We start from the raw sequence: 20,331 nt of genomic DNA on the forward strand, positions 1-20,331 counted from the left end.
GTGTGAACAGAGCCTAAAAAGCCGCACCACAAACACGGCAAAAATCGCTGTAAAAAATGCATCAGTGTGAAAGTGCCCTTAAAGCGGACTTAACATTGACAAAAATATTAAATATAATCCTCAATAACCACAAGAAGTATAAATCCACTCTGTGCAAACCCAGATATTATCATGTAAAAATAACATTATTATGCTGTTCTCAAACATAGGGACTTGGGTATAGCTGTCTGTAGGTGTCAAGGGCCCCCAAATATAAAATTATTCCAACTACCCAATAGAAATCAGCCATATGTCAGGGGCCCATGGAGCCCCCAATTAAAAAAATGATTCTGCTTACCCAATAGAATCATTTATATGTCAGGGGCCCCCTAAGTATTAATGATTCCACTCGCCCAATAGAAATCACCCAGGTGTCAGGGGCCACCCAATTTTATAAATGATTCCGCTTACCCAATAGGATCATCTACATGTCAGCGGCCCCCTATTTATAAAGGATTCCACTCACCCGATAGAATCATCGGCACATCCAGTGTCATAGAAGTGTTTTGCTCCCAGTTCTTGGAGCCTTCTGTCCACAATTTTTCCACCGTTGCAAAAGAAGGTAAATTCAGAATCGCCGAGGGCTGCAACCAAAAAATAGCCAAATCACTTAGTCTCCAACATAAACCAGAAGACCTGTAAGTAGCTTCAGACTATCAGCCCCTTGAAATGAATCAGACGCACAAACATTAATGAATACTTTTCTTTAACCACGTTCCAATTCAGTTGGAGGGATTTTTGATTCCATTACCATAGACCTTTACGGTTTACTCCCTTTTTGGGTTCTCAGCCCTACTCCATAGAAGTCATGGTTTCTATGGTTTCATACACTGCGCTGATGAGGGCTAACAAGCATGAAACAGCTGTGTGGAGTTGGAATAAATGGCCGTATAGCAAGGTTTCTCAACCAGGTTTCATGGATCCCTAAGGTTCCTCCAGAGGTTACTAGGGGTTCCTGGAGCAATTCCTGCCTCTCAGATAAGTTACCACTGACACCATTCATCTTTGTAGTTATCTGTAAGGGAGAAATTCTTCCCAATGACCCCCAATGTAAGGAGCATTCTTCCCACTGATCACCAATGTAAGGAACATTCTTCCCACTGATCACCAATGTAAGGGGCATTCTTCTCACTGATCACCAATGTAAGGAACATTCTTCTCACTGATCACCAATGTAAGGAACATTCTTCCCACTGATCACCAATGTAAGGGGCATTCTTCCCACTGATCACCAATGTAAGGAACATTCTTCTCACTGATCACCAATGTAAGGAGCATTCTTCCCACTGATCACCAATGTAAGGGGCATTCTTCTCACTGATCACCAATGTAAGGGACATTCTTCCCACTGATCACCAATGTAAGGGACATTCTTCCCACTGATCACCAATGTAAGGGACATTCTTCCCACTGATCACCAATGTAAGGGACATTCTTCCCACTGATCACCAATGTAAGGAACATTCTTCTCACTGATCACCAATGTAAGGAACATTCTTCCCACTGACCACCAATGTAAGGAACATTCTTCCCACTGATCACCAATGTAAGGAGCATTCTTCCCACTGACCACCAATGTAAGGAACATTCTTCCCACTGATCACCAATGTAAGGAACATTCATCCCACTGATCACTAATGTAAGGAGCATTCTTCCCACTGATCACCAATGTAAGGAACATTCTTCCCACTGATCACCAATGTAAGGAACATTCTTCTCACTGATCACCAATGTAAGGAACATTCTTCCCACTGATCACCAATGTAAGGAACATTCTTCCCAATGACCCACAATATAGGGAACATTCTTCCTGATCACCAATGTAAGGAGCATTCTTCCCAATGACCCACAATATAAGGAACATTCTTCCCACTGAACACCAATATAAGGAACATTCTTCCCACTGACCATCACACGAATGTATCATGAGTTGTAGATATAGTAATTTTTAGTAGGGGTTCCCCTGAGACCAGAAAGTTATTGCAAGGGTTTCTCTGTGCTGAAAAGTTTGAGAAAGGTTGCTTTATAATGATGGGCTATATTTGCACCATACACCAGCCATTCTGGATGTGCAGTTGGCTGATGGGACGTAAGGCAATGATTTTCATGGCTCCACCCACTGTCTAGAAAGAGGATAATCCTCTAATTTTTTTTTTTTTTTTTTATGGAATGCAACATGTGTGAATATCTTCTGTTCTACTCACTGATTGGGTTATACTGTCTTGTTAGGTTCCAAGCCCTACTCCATAGAAGCCATGGTATCCATACACTGCACTGATGATGGCCAACAAGCCTGAAGAAATGACTGTATGTTAGGCCCAGGCTTGACAAAGCCTAGGGGCCAAGTTGCCTAGATGACCAGAAATTGGGTCCCGAGCTCCTGCCAGCCCATTCACCGCTGGCAGTGGCACCAGGCGCAAGCAACTCCTTGGGCAGCCGCCCACTAAACTCCTCACCTTCCATTGACAAGAGTAAAACATGCCTACCTTGCGTGAGGGAGCGATGATTGGGCAGCCTGCTAGCCTCACCCCTTTCCATTGGTCGGAGCTCCCACCCCCTTTTGACCCTCCCACCCAATCGGGAGGCGAACTAGGGATGGTGGCTTTTCCAATTGGCTGGCTGGGAAGATGGTGAGGACAGAGCACGGAAGAGCCAACAGTAAGCCCTGGCTCTGCCTGATGGCTCAGAGTGACCTGGCCTAGCCCTGAAGGGAGGACATCCCAAGGTGGAGCCCGGGAGCTGTCGGAACTCTACTCCCTAGGTGAGAGGAGGAATCCCAGGGACCCCACCAACAGGAACAGAGGAGGGGGGGTCACCGTGTGAGAGGAATGTATGAGGAGTGGGGACACCGTGGGAGAGGAATGCATGAGGAGTGGGGACACCGTGGGAGAGGACAGCATGAGGAGTGGGTTCACCGTGTGAGAGGAATGCATGAGGAGTGGGGACACCGTGTGAGAGGAATGCATGAGGAGTGGGGACACCGTGTGAGAGGAATGCATGAGGAGTGGGGACACCGTGTGAGGGGAATGTATGAGGAGTGGGGACAGTGTGTGGGAGGAATGTATGAGGAGTGGGGACACCGTGGGAGAGGAATGCATGAGGAGTGGGGACACCGTGGGAAAGGACAGCATGAGGAGTGGGTTCACCGTGTGAGAGGAATGCATGAGGAGTGGGGACACCGTGTGAGAGGAATGCATGAGGAGTGGGGACACCGTGTGAGAGGAATGCATGAGGAGTGGGGACACCGTGTGAGGGGAATGTATGAGGAGTGGGGACAGTGTGTGAGGGGAATGTATGAGGAGTGGGGACAGCGTGTAGGAGGAATGTATGAGGAGTGGGGACACCGTGTGGGAGGAATGTATGAGGAGTGGGGACACCGTGTGGGAGGAATGTATGAGGAGTGGGGACACCGTGTGAGGGGAATGTATGAATGGGGACACCATGTGAGAGAAATGTATGGAGTAGTGGGGACACCGTGTGAGAGGAATGTATGAATGGGGACACCGTGTGAGGGGATTGTATGAGGAGTGGGGACACCGTGTGAGAGCAATGTATGAGGAGTGGGGACACCGTGTGAGAGCAATGTATGAGGAGTAGGGACACTGTGTGAGAGCAATGTATGAGGAGTAGGGACACTGTGTGAGAGCAATGTATGAGGAGTGGGGACACTGTGAGAGGAATGTATGAATGGGGACACCAAGTGAGAGGAATGTATGAGGAGTGGGGACACAGTGTGAGAGGAATGTATGAATGGGGACACCGTGTGAGAGGAATGTATGAATGGGGACACCGTGTGAGGGGATTGTATGAGGAGTGGGGACACCGTGTGAGAGCAATGTATGAGGAGTGGGGACACCGTGTGAGAGCAATGTATGAGGAGTGGGGACACCGTGTGAGAGCAATGTATGAGGGGTAGGGACACCGTGTGAGAGCAATGTATGAGGAGTAGGGACACTGTGTGAGAGCAATGTATGAGGAGTGGGGACACTGTGAGAGGAATGTATGAATGGGGACACCGTGTGAGAGGAATGTATGAGGAGTGGGGACACCGTGTGAGGGGAATGTATGAAGAGTGGGCACACCGTGTGAGGGGAATGTATGAAGAGTGGGGACACCGTGTGAGGGGAATGTATGAGGAGTGGGGGCACCGTGTGAGGGGAATGTATGAGGAGTGGGTACACTGTGAGAGAGGAATGTATGAGGAGTGGGGACACCATGTGAGAGGAATGTATGAGGAGTGGGGACACTGTGTGAGGGGAATGTATGAGGAGTGGGGAAACCATGTGAGGGGAATGTATGAGGAGTGGGGCCACCGTGTGAGGGGAATGTATGAGGAGTGGGTACACTGTGAGAGAGGAATGTATGAGGAGTGGGGACACCATGTGAGAGGAATGTATGAGTGGAGAGTGTTCATCCCTCTCCATTGGTCGGAGCTTCCCACCCCCTTTTGACCCTTCCCCCCCAATCAGGAGACGAACTAGAGACGGTGGCTTTTCCAAATGGCTGGCTGGGAAGATGGTGAGGACAGCGCACGGAAGAGCCAACAGTAAGCCCTGGCTCTGCCTGATGGCTCAGAGTGACCTGGCCTAGCCCTGAAGGGAGGGCATCCTGACGTGGAGCCCTGAAGCTGTCAGAACTCTACTCCCTAGGTGAAAGGAGGCACCCCAGGGACCCCACCAACAGGAACAGAGGAGGGGGGACACTGTGAGAGGAGTGTATGAGGAGGGGGGGGTCACCATGTGAGAGGAATGTATGAGGAGTGGGGACACCGTGAGAGAGGAATGTATGAGGAGTGGGGACACAGAGAGGAATGTATGAATGGGGACACCGTGTGAGGGGAATGTATGAGGAGTGGGGACACCGTGTGAGGGGAATGTATGAGGAGTGGGGACACCGTGTGAGAGGAATGTATGAGGAGTGGAGACACCATGTGAGGGGAATGTATGAGGAGTGGGGACACCGTGTGAGAGGAATGTATGAGGAGTGGGGACACCGTGTGAGAGGAATGTATGAATGGGGACACCGTGTGAGGGGAATGTATGATGAGTGGGGACACCATGTGAGGGGAATGTATGAGGAGTGGGGACACCGTGTGAGGGGAATGTATGAGGAGTGGGGACACAGAGAGGAATGTATGAATGGGGACAGCGTGTGAGGGGAATGTATGAGGAGTGGGGACACCGTGTGAGAGGAATGTATGAGGAGTGGGGACGCCGTGTGAGAGTAATGTATGAGGAGTGGGGACACCGTGTGAGAGCAATGTATGAGGAGTGAGGACAACGTGTGAGGGGAATGTATGAGGGGTGGGGACAATGTGTGAGGGGAATGTATGAGGGGTGGGGACACCGTGTGAGGGGAATGTATGAGGAGTGGGGACACCGTGTGAAGGGAATGTATGAGGAGTGGGGACGCGTGTGAGAGGAATGTATGAGGAGTGGGGACACACTCTGTGAGAGGAATGTATGAATGGGGACACCATTGTGACAGGAATGTATGAGGAGTGGGGGCCCCGTGTGAGGGGAATGTATGAGGAGTGGGGACACCATGTGAGAGGAATGTATGAGTAGTGGGGACACCGTGAGAGAGGAATGTATGAATGGGGACACCATGTGAGAGGAATGTATGAGGAGTGGGGACACCGTGTGAGGGGAATGTATGAGGAGTGGGGACACCATGTGAGGAATGTATGAGAAGTGGGGACACCATGTGAGAGGAATGTATGAGGAGTGAGGACATCGTGTGAAAGCAATGTATGAGGGGTGGGGACACTGTGTGAAAGCAATGTATGAGGAGTGGGGACACCGTGTGAGAGGAATGTATGAGGAGTGGGGACACCGTGAGAGAGGAATCTATGAGGAGTGGGGACACCATGTGAGGGGAATGTATGAGGAGTGGGGACACCGTGTGAGGGGAATGTATGAGGAGTGGGGATACAGTGTGAGAGGAATGTATGAGTGGAGAGTTTTCACCCCTCTCCATTAGTCGGAGCTTCCCGAAATGCGGACGGTGGCTTTTCCAATTGGCTGGCTGGGAAGATGGTGAGGACAGCGCACGGAAGAGCCAAGAGTAAGCCCTGGCTCTACCTGATGGCTCAGAGTGACCTGGCCTAGCCCTGAAGGGAGGGCATCCCAAGGTGGAGCCCGGGAGCTGTCGGAACTCTACTCCCTATGTGAGAGGGGGCACCCCAGGGACCCCACCAACAGGAACAGAGGAGGGGGGACACTGTGAGAGGAATGTATGAGGAGTGGGGACACCATGTGAGAGGAATGTATGAATGGGGACACCATGTGAAAGGAATGTATGAGGAGTGGGGGGGGGGGGCATTTTGTGAGAGGAATATATGAGTGGGGACACTGTGTGAGAGGAATGTATGAGGAGTGGGGACACCGTGAGAGGGGAATGTATGAGGAGTGGGGACACCATGTGAGAGCAATGTATGAGGGGTGGGGACACCGTGTGAGAGGAATGTATGAGGAATGGGGGGCATTTTGTGAGAGGAATATATGAGTGGGGACACTGTGTGAGAGGAATGTATGAGGAGTGGGGACACCGTGAGAGGGGAATGTATGAGGAGTGGGGACACCAGGTGAGAGGAATGTATGAGGAGTGGGGACACGGTGTGAGAGGAATGTATGAGGAGTGGGGACACCGTGTGAGGGGAATGTATGAGGAGTGGGGACACCAGGTGAGAGAAATGTATGAGGAGTGGGGACACCAGGTGAGAGGAATGTATGAGGAGTGGGGACACCGTGTGAGGGGAATGTATGAGGAGTGGGGACACCGTGTGAGAGGAATGTATGAGGAGTGGGGACACCGTGTGAGAGGAATGTATGAGGAGTGGGGACACCGTGTGAGAGGAATGTATGAGGAGTGGGGACACCGTGTGAGAGGAATGTATAAGGAGTGGGGACACCGTGTGAGAGGAATGTATGAGGAGTGGGGGGCATTTTGTGAGAGGAATATATGAGTGGGGACACCGTGAGAGAGGAATGTATGAGGATTGGGGACACTCTGTGAGAGGAATGTATGAATGGGGACACCGTGTGAGGGGAATGTATGAGGAGTGGAGACACAGAGGGGAATGTATGAATGGGGACACCATGTGAGAGGAGTGTATGAGTAGTGGGGACACTGTGTGAGGGGATCGTATGAGGATTGGGGGCACCGTGTGAGGGGAAAGTATGAGGAGTGGTCACACAGAGAGGAATGTATGAATGGGGACACCGTGTGTGAGGAATGTATGAGGAGTGGGGACACCGTGTGAGGGGATTGTATGAGGAGTGGGGACACTGTGTGAGAGGAATGTATGAGGAGTGGGGACACCGTGAGAGAGTAATGTATGAGGAGTGGGGACACCATGTGAGGAGAATGTATGAATTGGAGCACCATGTGAGAGGAATGCATGAGGAGTGGGGACACCATGTGAGGGGAATGTATGAGGAGTGGGGATACCATGTGAAAGGAATGCATGAGAATTGGGGACACTATGTAAGGAATGTATGAGGAGTGGGGACACCGTGTGAGAGTAATGTATGAGGAGTGGGGACACCGTGTGAGGGGAATGTATGAGGAGTGGGGACACCGTGTGAAAGGAATGCATGAGGAGTGGGGACACCATGTGAGGAATGTATGAGGAGTGGGGACACCGTGTAAGAGGAATGTATGAGGAGTGGGGACACTGTGTGAGAGCAATGTATGAGGAGTGAGGACACCGTGTGAGAGGAATGTATGAATGGGGAAACCGTGTGAGAGGAATGTATGCGGAGTGGGGACACCGTGTGAGGGGAATGTATGAGCAGTGGGGACACCGTGTGAGGGGAATGTATGAGGAGTGGGGACACCGTGTGAGGGGAATGTATGAGGAGTAGGGACACCATGTGAGAAATGTATGAGGAGTGAGGACACCGTGTGAGGGGAATGTATGAGGAGTGGGGACACTGTGTGAGAGCAATGTATGAGGAGTGGGGACACCGTGTGAAAGCAATGTATGAGGAGTGGGGACACCGTGTGAAAGCAATGTATGAGGTGTGAGGACACCGTGAGAGAGCAATGTATGAGGAGTGGGGACACCGTGTGAGAACAATGTATGATGAGTGGGGACATCTTGTGAGAGCAATGTATGAGGAGTGGGGACACCATGTGAGAGCAATGTATGAGGAGTGGGGGGAATTTTGTGAGAGGAATATATGAGTGGGGACACCGTGTGAGAGGAATATATGAGTGGGGACACTGTGTGAGGGGAAAGTATGAGGAGTGGGGACATCGTGTGAGAGCAATGTATGAGGTGTGGGGACACCGTGTGAGAGCAATGTATGAGGAGTGGGGACACCGTGTGAGAGCAATGTATGAGGAGTGGGGACACCGTGTGAGAGCAATGTATGAGGAGTGGGGACACCGTGTGAGAGCAATGTATGAGGAGTGGGGACACCGTGTGAGAGCAATGTATGAGGAGTGGGGACACCGTGTGAGAGCAATGTATGAGGAGTGGGGACACCGTGTGAGAGCAATGTATGAGGAGTGGGGACACCGTGTGAGAGCAATGTATGAGGAGTGGGGACACCGTGTGAGAGCAATGTATGAGGAGTGGGGACACCGTGTGAGAGCAATGTATGAGGGGTGGGGACACCATGTGAGAGCAATGTATGAGGGGTGGGGACACCGTGTGAGAGGAATGTATGAGGAGTGGGGATACAGTGTGAGAGGAATGTATGAGTGGAGAGTTTTCACCCATATCCATTAGTCGGAGCTTCCCGAAATGGGGACGGTGGCTTTTCCAATTGGCTGGCTGGGAAGATGGTGAGGACAGCGCACGGAAGAGCCAAGAGTAAGCCCTGGCTCTGCCTGATGGCTCAGAGTGACCTGGCCTAGCCCTGAAGGGAGGGCATCCCAAGGTGGAGCCCGGGAGCTGTCGGAACTCTACTCCCTAGGTGAGAGGGGGCACCCCAGGGACCCCACCAACAGGAATAGAGGAGGGAGGACACTGTGAGGGGAATGTATGAGGAGTGAGGACACCATGTGAGAGGAATGTATGAATGGGGACACCGTGTGAAAGGAATGTATGAGGAGTGGGGGGGGGGCATTTTGTGAGAGGAATATATGAGTGGGGACACTGTGTGAGAGGAATGTATGAGGAGTGGGGACACCGTGAGAGGGGAATGTATGAGGAGTGGGGACACCAGGTGAGAGGAATGTATGAGGAGTGGGGACACCGTGTGAGAGCAATGTATGAGGGGTGGGGACACCGTGTGAGAGGAATGTATGAGGAATGGGGGGCATTTTGTGAGAGGAATATATGAGTGGGGACACTGTGTGAGAGGAATGTATGAGGAGTGGGGACACCGTGAGAGGGGAATGTATGAGGAGTGGGGACACCAGGTGAGAGGAATGTATGAGGAGTGGGGACACCGTGTGAGAGGAATGTATGAGGAGTGGGGACACCGTGTGAGAGGAATGTATGAGGAGTGGGGACACCGTGTGAGGGGAATGTATGAGGAGTGGGGACACCAGGTGAGAGGAATGTATGAGGAGTGGGGACACCAGGTGAGAGGAATGTATGAGGAGTGGGGACACCGTGTGAGGGGAATGTATGAGGAGTGGGGACACCGTGTGAGAGGAATGTATGAGGAGTGGGGACACCGTGTGAGAGGAATGTATGAGGAGTGGGGACACCGTGTGAGAGGAATGTATGAGGAGTGGGGACACCGTGTGAGAGGAATGTATGAGGAGTGGGGGGCATTTTGTGAGAGGAATATATGAGTGGGGACACCGTGAGAGAGGAATGTATGAGGATTGGGGACACTCTGTGAGAAGAATGTATGAATGGGGACACCGTGTGAGGGGAATGTATGAGTGGGGACACCCTGTGAGGGGAATGTATGAGGAGTGGGGACACAGAGAGGAATGTATGAATGGGGACACCGTGTGAGAGGAGTGTATGAGTAGTGGGGACACCGTGAAAGAGTAATGTATGAGGAGTGGGGACACCATGTGAGGGGAATTTATGAGAAGTGGGGACACCGTATGAGAGGAATGTATGAATGGGGACACCATGTGAGAGGAATGTATGAGGAGTGGGGACACCATGTGAGGGGAATGTATGAGGATTGGGGACACCGTGTGAGAGGAATGTATGAATGGGGACACCGTGTGAAAGGAATGTATGAGGAGTGGGGACACCATGTGAGGAATGTATGAGGAGTGGGGACACCGTGTGAGAGGAATGCATGAGGAGTGGGGACACCGTGTGAGAGCAATGTATGAGGAGTGGGGACACCTTGTGAGAGCAATGTATGAGGAGTGGGGACACCGTGTGAGAGGAATATATGAGGAGTGGGGACACAATGTGAGGGGAATGTATGAGGAGTGGGGACACCGTGTGAGAGCAATGTATGAGGAGTGGGGACACCTTGTGAGAGCAATGTATGAGGAGTGGGGACACCGTGTGAGAGGAATATATGAGGAGTGGGGACACAATGTGAGGGGAATGTATGAGGAGTGGGGGAACCGTGTGAGGGTAATGTATAATTAGGGACATCGTGTGAGGGGAATGTATGAATGGGGACACCATGTGAAAGGAATGTATGAAGAGTGGGGACACCATGTGAGGAATGTATGAGGAGTGGGGACACCGTGTGAGGGGAATGTATGAGGAGTGAGGACACTGTGTGAGAGCAATGTATGAGGAGTGGGGACACCGTGTGAGAGCAATGTATGAGGAGTGGGGACACCGTGTGAGAGCAATGTATGAGGAGTGGAGACACCGTGTGAGAGCAATGTATGAGGAGTGGAGACACCGTGTGAGAGCAATGTATGAGGAGTCCTGACACCATGTGAGAGGAATGTATGAAGAGTGGAGACACCATGTGAGGGGAATGTATGAATGGGGACACCGTGTGAGAGGAATGTATGAGGAGTTCACCCATATCCATTAGTCGGAGCTTCTCAAAATGCGGACGGTGGCTTTTCCAATTGGCTGGCTGGGAAGATGGTGAGGACAGCGCACGGAAGAGCCAAGAGTAAGCCCTGGCTCTGCCTGATGCTTCAGAGTGACCTGGCCTAGCCCTGAAGGGAGGGCATCCCAAGGTGGAGCCCGGGAGCTGTCGGAACTCTACTCCCTAGGCGAGAGGAGGTACCCCAGGGACCCCACCAACAGGAACAGAGGAGGGGGGACACTATGAGAGGAATGTATGAGGAGTGGCGACACTGTGAGAGGTATGTATGAGGGGGGTTCACCGTGTGAGAGGAATGTATGAGGAGTGGGGACACCATGTGAGAGGAATGTATGAGGAGTGGGGACACCATGTGAGAGGAATATATGAGGAGTGGGGACACCATGTGAGGGGAATGTATGAGGAGTGGGGACACCGTGTGAGGGTAATGTATGAGGAGTGGGGACACCGTGTGAAAGCAATGTATGAGGAGTGGGGACACCGTGTGAGAGCAATGTATGAGGAGTGGGGACACCGTGTGAGAGCAATGTATGAGGAGTCCTGACACCATGTGAGAGGAATGTATGAAGAGTGGAGACACCATGTGAGTGGAATGTATGAGGAGTGGGGACACCGTGTGAGGGGTATGTATGAGGAGTGGGGACACTGTGTGAGAGGAATGTATGTATGAGGAGTGGGGCCACCGTGTGAGAAGAATGTATGAGGAGTGGGGACACCGTGTGAGGGGAATGTATGAGGGGTGGGGACACTGTGAGAGAGGTATGTATGAGGGGGGTTTACCGTGTGAGAGAAATGTATGAGGAGTGGGGACACCATGTGAGGGGAATGTATGATTGGGGACACTGTGTGAGGAATGTATGAGGAGTGGCGACACTGTGAGAGGTATGTATGAGGGGGGTTCACCGTGTGAGAAGAATGTATGAGGAGTGGGAACACCGTGTGAGGGGAATGTATGAGGAGTGGGGACACTGTGTGAAAAATGTATGAGGAGTGGGGACCCCATGTGAGAGGAATGTATGAGGAGTGGGGACACAGTGTGAGGGGAATGTATGAGGAGTGGGGATACTGTGTGAGAGGAATATATGAATGGGGAAACCGTGTGAGAGGAATGTATGAGGAGTGGGGATACCATGTGAGAGGAATGTATGAGTGGAGAGTGTTCACCCCTTTCCATTGGTCGGAGCTTCCCACCCCCTTTTGACCCTCCCCGCAATCGGGAGGCGAACTGGGGACAGTGGCTTTTCCAATTGGCTGGCTGGGAAGATGGTTAGGACAGCGCACAGAAGAGCCAAGAGTAAGCCCTGGCTCTGCCGGATGGCTCAGAGTGACCTGGCCTAGCCCTGAAGGGAGGGCATCCCAAGGTGGAGCCTGGGAGCTGTCGGAACTCTACTCCCTATGTGAGAGGGGGCACCCCAGGGACCCCACCAACAGGAACAGAGGAGGGGGGACATTGTGAGAGGAATGTATGAGGAGTGGGGACACCGTGTGAGAGGAATGTATGAGGAGTCAGGACACCATGTGAGAGGAATTTATGAGGAGTGGGGACACCGTGTGAGAGGAATTTATGAGGAGTGGGGACACCGTGTGAGAGGAATGTATGAGGAGTGGGGACACCATGTGAGAGGAATGTATGAGGAGTCGGGACACCATGTGAGAGGAATTTATGAGGAGTGGGGACACCGTGTGAGAGGAATGTATGAGGAGTGGGGACACCGTGTGAGAGAAATGTATGAGGAGTGGGGACACCGTGTGAGAGAAATGTATGAGGAGTGGGGACACCGTGTGAGGGGAATGTATGAGGAGGGGGGACACCGTGTGAGGGGAATGTGTGAGGAGTGGGGACACAGTGTGAGAGGAATGTATGAGGAGTGGGGACACCGTGTGAGGGGAATGTATGAGGAGGGGGGACACCGTGTGAGGGGAATGTGTGAGGAGTGGGGACACAGTGTGAGAGGAATGTATGAGGAGGGGGGACACCGTGTGAGGGGAATGTGTGAGGAGTGGGGACACCCTGTGAGGGGAATGTATGAGGAGTGGGGACACCGTGTGAGGGGAATGTATGAGGAGTGGGGGGCATTTTGTGACAGGAATGTATGACTGACCACATTGTCCCAGCAATAGGCGTTTCCTGCCTGATGTGTCCTGGAATTTAAGGACAGGCAGCATAGAATCCCCCAATAGATCAGAGTCCCTTTATATTAGCACCCCTCCATTAGAGACTCCCCCATTCAGCTTTAAACAGGAAAGATGGGTTTTTATACGGTCAGATGTTGTGTGTGTGACACGTACCCAATATTCCGTATCGTAGATGTGCCAAGTGGTCAGCTGGCAGCTCTTTGTATTGGATTCCTCTTACAAATTTTGCTGCAGGCTCCGGGGGTTCTCCGCTTCCGGTGGTGGAGATCACGATGACCACAGGGTCCTTCTCCTCCTCCAAGCAGAACTGAAACACAAAACATAAGCGGTGTCTGAGTAAATGTACTGCAGCACAGCGAGGCTGGATCACGTAAACGGTAAGTCACCCAGCCTGTTCCGGGATCGGGGAGTGTAGTGTGCCGCTCCTGTGGACACAGCGGATCAGAATTACAGGTAATCGGGGATCATGTGATCGCCATCATTGGTCTTAGCGATCACATGATACCAATGTAAACAAACCGTCATGAATGGATTTCATTCATGAACAAGTTGCTTACAGTTGTGATATGTGATTGGCCCACAGCATCACATGGTAACTAGCTACCTGTACCATTTGATTAGTTGTAGCTAGGGATGAGCCGAACACCCCCTTGTTCGGTTCGCACCAGAACTTGCGAACAGGCAAAAAATTTGTTCGAACACGCGAACACCGTTAAAGTCTATGGGACACGAACATGAATAATCAAAAGTGCTAATTTTAAAGGCTAATATGCAAGTTATTGTCATAAAAAGTGTTTGGGGACCTTGGTCCTGCCCCAGGGGACATGGATCAATACAAAAAAAGTTTTAAAAACGGCCGTTTATTCAGGAGCAGTGATTTTAATAATGCTTAAAGTGAAACAATAAAAGTGTAATATCCCTTTAAATTTCGTACCTGGAGGGTGTCTATAGTATGCCTGTAAAGGGGTGCATGTTTCTCGTGTTTAGAACAGTCTGACAGCAAAATGACATTTCTAAAGGAAATGAATTGCCGGTCCAACAATACACATAAAAGTTCATTGATAAAAACGGCATTGGAATTCCCCACAGGGGAACCCTGAACCAAAATTAAAAAAAAAAAAAAATGATGTGGGGGGCCCCCCTAAATTCCATACCAGGCCCTTCAGGTCTGGTATGGATATTAAGGGAAACCCCGGCCAAAATTTTTTTTAAAAAATGGCGTGGGGTCCCCCTCAAAATCTATACCAGACCCTTCAGGTCTGGTATGAATTTTAAGGGGAACCCCACGACAAAATGTAAAAAAAAAAATGTCGTGGGGTCCCCCTAAAAATCCATACCAGACTCCGAGCACGCAACCTGGCAGGCCGCAGGAAAAGAGGGGGGGACGAGAGAGCGCCCGCCCCTCCTGAACCGTACCAGGCCACATGTCCTCAACATTGCGAGGGTGCTTTGGGGTAGCCCCCCAAATCACCTTGTCCCCATGTTGATGAGGACAAGGGCCTCAATCCCACAACTCTTGGCCGGTGGTTGTGGGGGGTCTGCGGGCGAGGGACTTATCGGAATCTGGAAGACCCCTTTAACAAGGGAACCCCCAGATCCGGGCCCTCCCTCCTGTGTGAAATGGTAAGGGGGTACTTTTGTGCCCCTACCATTTCACAAAAAAACTGTCAAAAATGTTAAAAATTACAAGAGACAGTTTTTGACAATTCCTTTATTTAAATGCTTCTCCTTTCTTCTATCTTCCTCCATCTTCTTCTGGTTCTTCCTCCGGTGTTCTCGTCCGGCATCTTCCTCCGCGGCGTCGGCGTCTTCTTCCCTTCTTCTCCTTGGGCAGCTCCGCATCCATGATGGCATGGAGGGAGGCTCCCGCTGTGTGACGCTTCTCTCTTCATCTTCTTCTCGGGCCGCTCCGCATCCATGATGGCATGGAGGGAGGCTCCAGCTGTGTGACGCTTCTCCTCTTCTGACGGTTCTTAAATAACGGGGGGCGGGGCCTCCCGGTGACCCCGACCCCTCTGACGCACGGGGACTTGACGGGACTTCCCTGTGGCATTCCCCGTGATGTCACAGGGAATGCCACAAGGAAGTCCCCATCAAGTCCCCGTGCGTCAGAGGGGGCGGGGTCACCGGGTGGCTCCACCCCCCTATTTAAGAACCGTCAGAAGAGGAGAAGCGTCACACAGCGGGAGCCTCCCTCAATGCCATCATGGATGCGGAGCGGCCCAAAAAGAAGATGAAGACAAGAAGATGAAGACAAGAAGAAGACGACAAGAAGAAGACGACAAGAAGAAGACAAGAAGATGAAGACAAGAAGATGAAGACAAGAAGATGAAGACAAGAAGATGAAGAGAAGAAGATGAAGAGAGGAAGATGAAGAGAGAAGCGTCACACAGCGGGAGCCTCCCTCCATGCCATCATGGATGCGGAGGGGCCCGGAGAAGAAGGGAAGACGCTGACGCCGCGGAGGAAGATGCCGGACGAGAACACTGGAGGAAGAACCAGAAGAAGATGGAGGAAGAAACCAAAGGAAGATAGAAGATAGAAGAAAGAAGAAGCATTTAAATAAAGAAATTGTCAAAAACTGTCTCGTCATTTTTAACATTTCTGACACTTTTTTAGTGAAATGGTAGGTACCCCCTTACCATTTCACACAGGGGGGAGGGCCGGGATCTGGGGGTCCCCTTGTTAAAGGGGGCTTCCAGATTCCGATAAGCCCCCCGCCCGCAGACCCCCACAACCACCGGCCAAGGGTTGTGGGGATGAGGCCCTTGTCCCCATCAACATGGGGACAAGGTGTTTTGGGGGGCTACCCCAAAGCACCCTCCCAATTTTGAGGGCATGTGGCCTGGTACGGTTCAGGGGGGGGGGGGCGCTCTCTCGTCCCCCTCCCCTTTTCCTGCGGCCTGCCAGGTTGCGTGAATATAAGCCTTTAAAATTAGCACTTTTATACGGTGGGGGCTGCACTCATGGCAATACGGTGGGGGCTGCACTCATGGCAATACGGTGGGGGCTGCACTCATGGCAATACGGTGGGGGCTGCACTCATGGCAATACGGTGGGGGCTGCACTCATGGCAATGGAGTGGGTGCTGCATTCAAGGCAATGGAGTGGGTGCTGCATTCATGGCAAAACGGTGGGGGCTGCATTCATGGCAATGGAGTGGGGGCTGCATTCATGGCAATGGAGTGGTTGCTGCATTCATGGCAATGGAGTGGGGGCTGCATTCATGGCAATGGAGTGGGGGCTGCATTCATGGCAATGGAGTGGGGGCTGCATTCATGGCAATGGAGTGGGGGCTGCATTCATGGCAATGGAGTGGGGGCTGCATTCATGGCAATGGAGTGGGGGCTGCATTCATGGCAATGGAGTGGGGGCTGCACTCATGGCAATACGGTGGGGGCTGCACTCATGGCAATACGGTGGGGGCTGCACTCATGGCAATACGGTGGGGGCTGCACTCATGGCAATACGGTGGGGGCTGCACTCATGGCAATACGGTGGGGGCTGCACTCATGGCAATACGGTGGGGGCTGCACTCATGGCAATACGGTGGGGGCTGCACTCATGGCAATACGGTGGGGGCTGCACTCATGGCAATACGGTGGGGGCTGCACTCATGGCAATACGGTGGGGGCTGCACTCATGACAATACGGTGGGGGCTGCACTCATGGCAATACGGTGGGGGCTGCATTCATGGCAATGGAGTGGGTGCTGCATTCAAGGCAATGGAGTGGGTGCTGCATTCAAGGCAATGGAGTGGGTGCTGCATTCATGGCAAAACGGTGGGGGCTGCATTCATGGCAATGGAGTGGGGGCTGCATTCATGGCAATACGGTAGGGGCTGCATTCATGGCAATACGGTAGGGGCTGCATTCATGGCAATACGGTGGGGGCTGCATTCATGGCAATACGGTGGGGGCTGCATTCATGGCAATACGGTGGGGGCTGCATTCATGGCAATACGGTGGGGGCTGCATTCATGGCAATACGGTGGGGGCTGCATTCATGGCAATACGGTGGGGGCTGCATTCATGGCAATACGGTGGATGCTGCATTCATGGCAATACCGTGGGGGCTGCATTCATGGCAATACCGTGGGGGCTGCATTCATGGCAATACCGTGGGGGCTGCATTCATGGCAATGGAGTGGGGGCTGCATTCATGGCAATACGGTAGGGGCTGCATTCATGGCAATACGGTAGGGGCTGCATTCATGGCAATACGGTAGGGGCTGCATTCATGGCAATACGGTAGGGGCTGCATTCATGGCAATACGGTGGGGGCTGCATTCATGGCAATACGGTGGGGGCTGCATTCATGGCAATACGGTGGGGGCTGCATTCATGGCAATACGGTGGGGGCTGCATTCATGGCAATACGGTGGGGGCTGCATTCATGGCAATACGGTGGGGGCTGCATTCATGGCAATACGGTGGGGGCTGCATTCATGGCAATACGGTGGGTGCTGCATTCATGGCAATGGAGTGGGGGCTGCATTCATGGCAATGGAGTGGGGGCTGCATTCATGGCAATGGAGTGGGGGCTGCATTCATGGCAATGGAGTGGGGGCTGCATTCATGGCAATGGAGTGGGGGCTGCATTCATGGCAATGGAGTGGGGGCTGCATTCATGGCAATACGGTGGGTGCTGTATTCATGGCAATGGAGTGGGGGCTGCATTCATGGCAATGGAGTGGGGGCTGCATTCATGGCAACGGAGTGGGGGCTGCATTCATGGCAACGGAGTGGGGGCTGCATTCATGGCAATGGAGTGGGGGCTGCATTCATGGCAATGAAATGGGTGCTGCATTCATGGCAATGAAGTGGGTGCTGCATTCATGGCAATGGAGTGGGTGCTGCATTCATGGCAATGGAGTGGGGGCTGCATTCATGGCAATACGGTGGGTGCTGTATTCATGGCAATGGAGTGGGGGCTGTAGTCATGGCAATGGAGTGGGGGTTGCGTTCATGGCAATGGAGTGGGGGCTGCGTTCATGGCAATGGAGTGGGGGCTGCGTTCATGGCAATGGAGTGGGGGCTGCGTTCATGGCAATGGAGTGGGGGCTGCGTTCATGGCAATGGAGTGGGGGCTGCGTTCATGGCAATGGAGTGGGGGCTGCGTTCATGGCAATGGAGTGGGGGCTGCGTTCATGGCAATGGAGTGGGGGCTGCGCTCATGGCAATACGGTGGGGGCTGCGCTCATGGCAATACGGTGGGGGCTGCGCTCATGGCAATACGGTGGGGGCTGCGCTCATGGCAATACGGTGGGGGCTGCGCTCATGGCAATGGAGTGGGTGCTGCATTCAAGGCAATGGAGTGGGTGCTGCATTCAAGGCAATGGAGTGGGTGCTGCATTCATGGCAATGGAGTGGGTGCTGCATTCATGGCAATGGAGTGGGTGCTGCATTCATGGCAATGGAGTGGGTGCTGCATTCATGGCAATGGAGTGGGTGCTGCATTCATGGCAATGGAGTGGGTGCTGCATTCATGGCAATGGAGTGGGTGCTGCATTCATGGCAATGGAGTGGGTGCTGCATTCATGGCAATGGAGTGGGTGCTGCATTCATGGCAATGGAGTGGGTGCTGCATTCATGGCAATGGAGTGGGTGCTGCATTCATGGCAATGGAGTGGGTGCTGCATTCATGGCAATGGAGTGGGTGCTGCATTCATGGCAATGGAGTGGGTGCTGCATTCATGGCAATGGAGTGGGTGCTGCATTCATGGCAATGGAGTGGGTGCTGCATTCATGGCAATGGAGTGGGTGCTGCATTCATGGCAATGGAGTGGGTGCTGCATTCATGGCAATGGAGTGGGTGCTGCATTCATGGCAATGGAGTGGTTGCTGCATTCATGGCAATGGAGTGGGGGCTGCATTCATGGCAATGGAGTGGTTGCTGCATTCATGGCAATGGAGTGGTTGCTGCATTCATGGCAATGGAGTGGGTGCTGCATTCATGGCAATGGAGTGGGTGCTGCATTCATGGCAATGGAGTGGGTGCTGCATTCATGGCAATGGAGTGGGGGCTGCATTCATGGCAATGGAGTGGGGGCTGCATTCATGGCAATGGAGTGGGGGCTGCATTCATGGCAATGGAGTGGGGGCTGCATTCATGGCACTTGTGAGGCTGCATTGATGGGCACTAACCCTTATTGTGCTTCACAGTTGTTTATTTAAAATTTAAGATTTTTTACTGAAACTTCCTTTTTAAAGTGAAGGTGCGTGTTATAAGCTGATAAATACGGTATATCCAAATAACACGCCCAAGCTCATCTCTTCACCACACACAGAACAAAAGGCAGGAGAATTCTTGTTGTGCAGTGTATTCGTGCTCGGACGAACACACTAATGCCCCGTACACACGGTTGGACTTTGTTCGGACATTCCGACAACAAAATCCTAGGATTTTTTCCGACGGATGTTGGCTCAAACTTGTCTTGCATACACACGGTCACACAAAGTTGTCGGAAAATCCGATCGTTCTAAACACGGTGACGTAAAACACGTACGTCGGGACTATAAACGGGGCAGTGGCCAATAACTTTCATCTCTATTTATTCTGAGCATGCGTGGCACTTTGTCTGTCGGATTTGTGTACACACGATCGGAATTTCCGACAACGGATTTTGTTGTCGGAAAATTTTATATCCTGCTCTCAAACTTTGTGTGTCGGAAAATCCGATGAAAAATGTGTGATGGAGCCCACACACGGTCGGAATTTCCGACAACTAGGTCCTATCACACATTTTCCGTCGGAAAATCCGACCGTGTGTACGGGGCATTAGACTGAATTTTAATGGTTTAAAGAATGTCAGGTAAAATGGTCAGCCCACAAGCATGTTCACTTCATCAAATCTGGTCCTCTCTGAAAAAAGTTTGGACACCCCTGGAATAGGCTTTTCCTGACTTCCTCTTATGACAAGACAGGTACACTTCAAAAATTGCAACCAATGCTACAAACCCAACACTTCATCTGCAGGCAAAAAAAAAAAAAACGAGGGAAGAACACCTCTTTTCTTTAAGCTCTATTCGACCAAATTCAGAAGATTTAAATCGATTTGAATTCCATTCAAAATCAAAATTTATTCTATTCAAAGTTTGAATTTTGAAAGATGGTTATATTCTATTTTATTGCTTTCTATTCTATTTTCTATTCTGTTCTATTCTATTTGAAATTCTAATTTCGGAAGATGGTTATATTCTTTCT

General features: G+C 51.7%; 2 protein-coding genes across 2 annotated transcripts in view; both read right to left on the bottom strand.

Annotated features, from left to right (window-relative positions):
• The window catches only part of LOC141145590 (E3 ubiquitin-protein ligase TRIM39-like), a 278,243-nt gene that overhangs the window by 189,164 nt on the left and 68,748 nt on the right, over positions 1-20,331 (bottom strand). The window lies entirely within an intron of this gene.
• MTRR (5-methyltetrahydrofolate-homocysteine methyltransferase reductase) overlaps positions 1-20,331 on the bottom strand; it is a 122,968-nt gene that overhangs the window by 52,467 nt on the left and 50,170 nt on the right. The window contains exons 3-4 of the mRNA XM_073632409.1: positions 13,278-13,431; positions 506-623 (exon numbers count right to left, since the gene is read on the bottom strand). Coding sequence (XP_073488510.1) covers positions 506-623; positions 13,278-13,431 — 272 coding nt within the window. The remainder of the gene's footprint in view (positions 1-505; positions 624-13,277; positions 13,432-20,331) is intronic.

The sequence above is a fragment of the Aquarana catesbeiana genome, linkage group LG05 (assembly GCF_042186555.1).
Source record: "Aquarana catesbeiana isolate 2022-GZ linkage group LG05, ASM4218655v1, whole genome shotgun sequence".
Taxonomy (NCBI): Eukaryota; Metazoa; Chordata; class Amphibia; order Anura; family Ranidae; genus Aquarana; species Aquarana catesbeiana.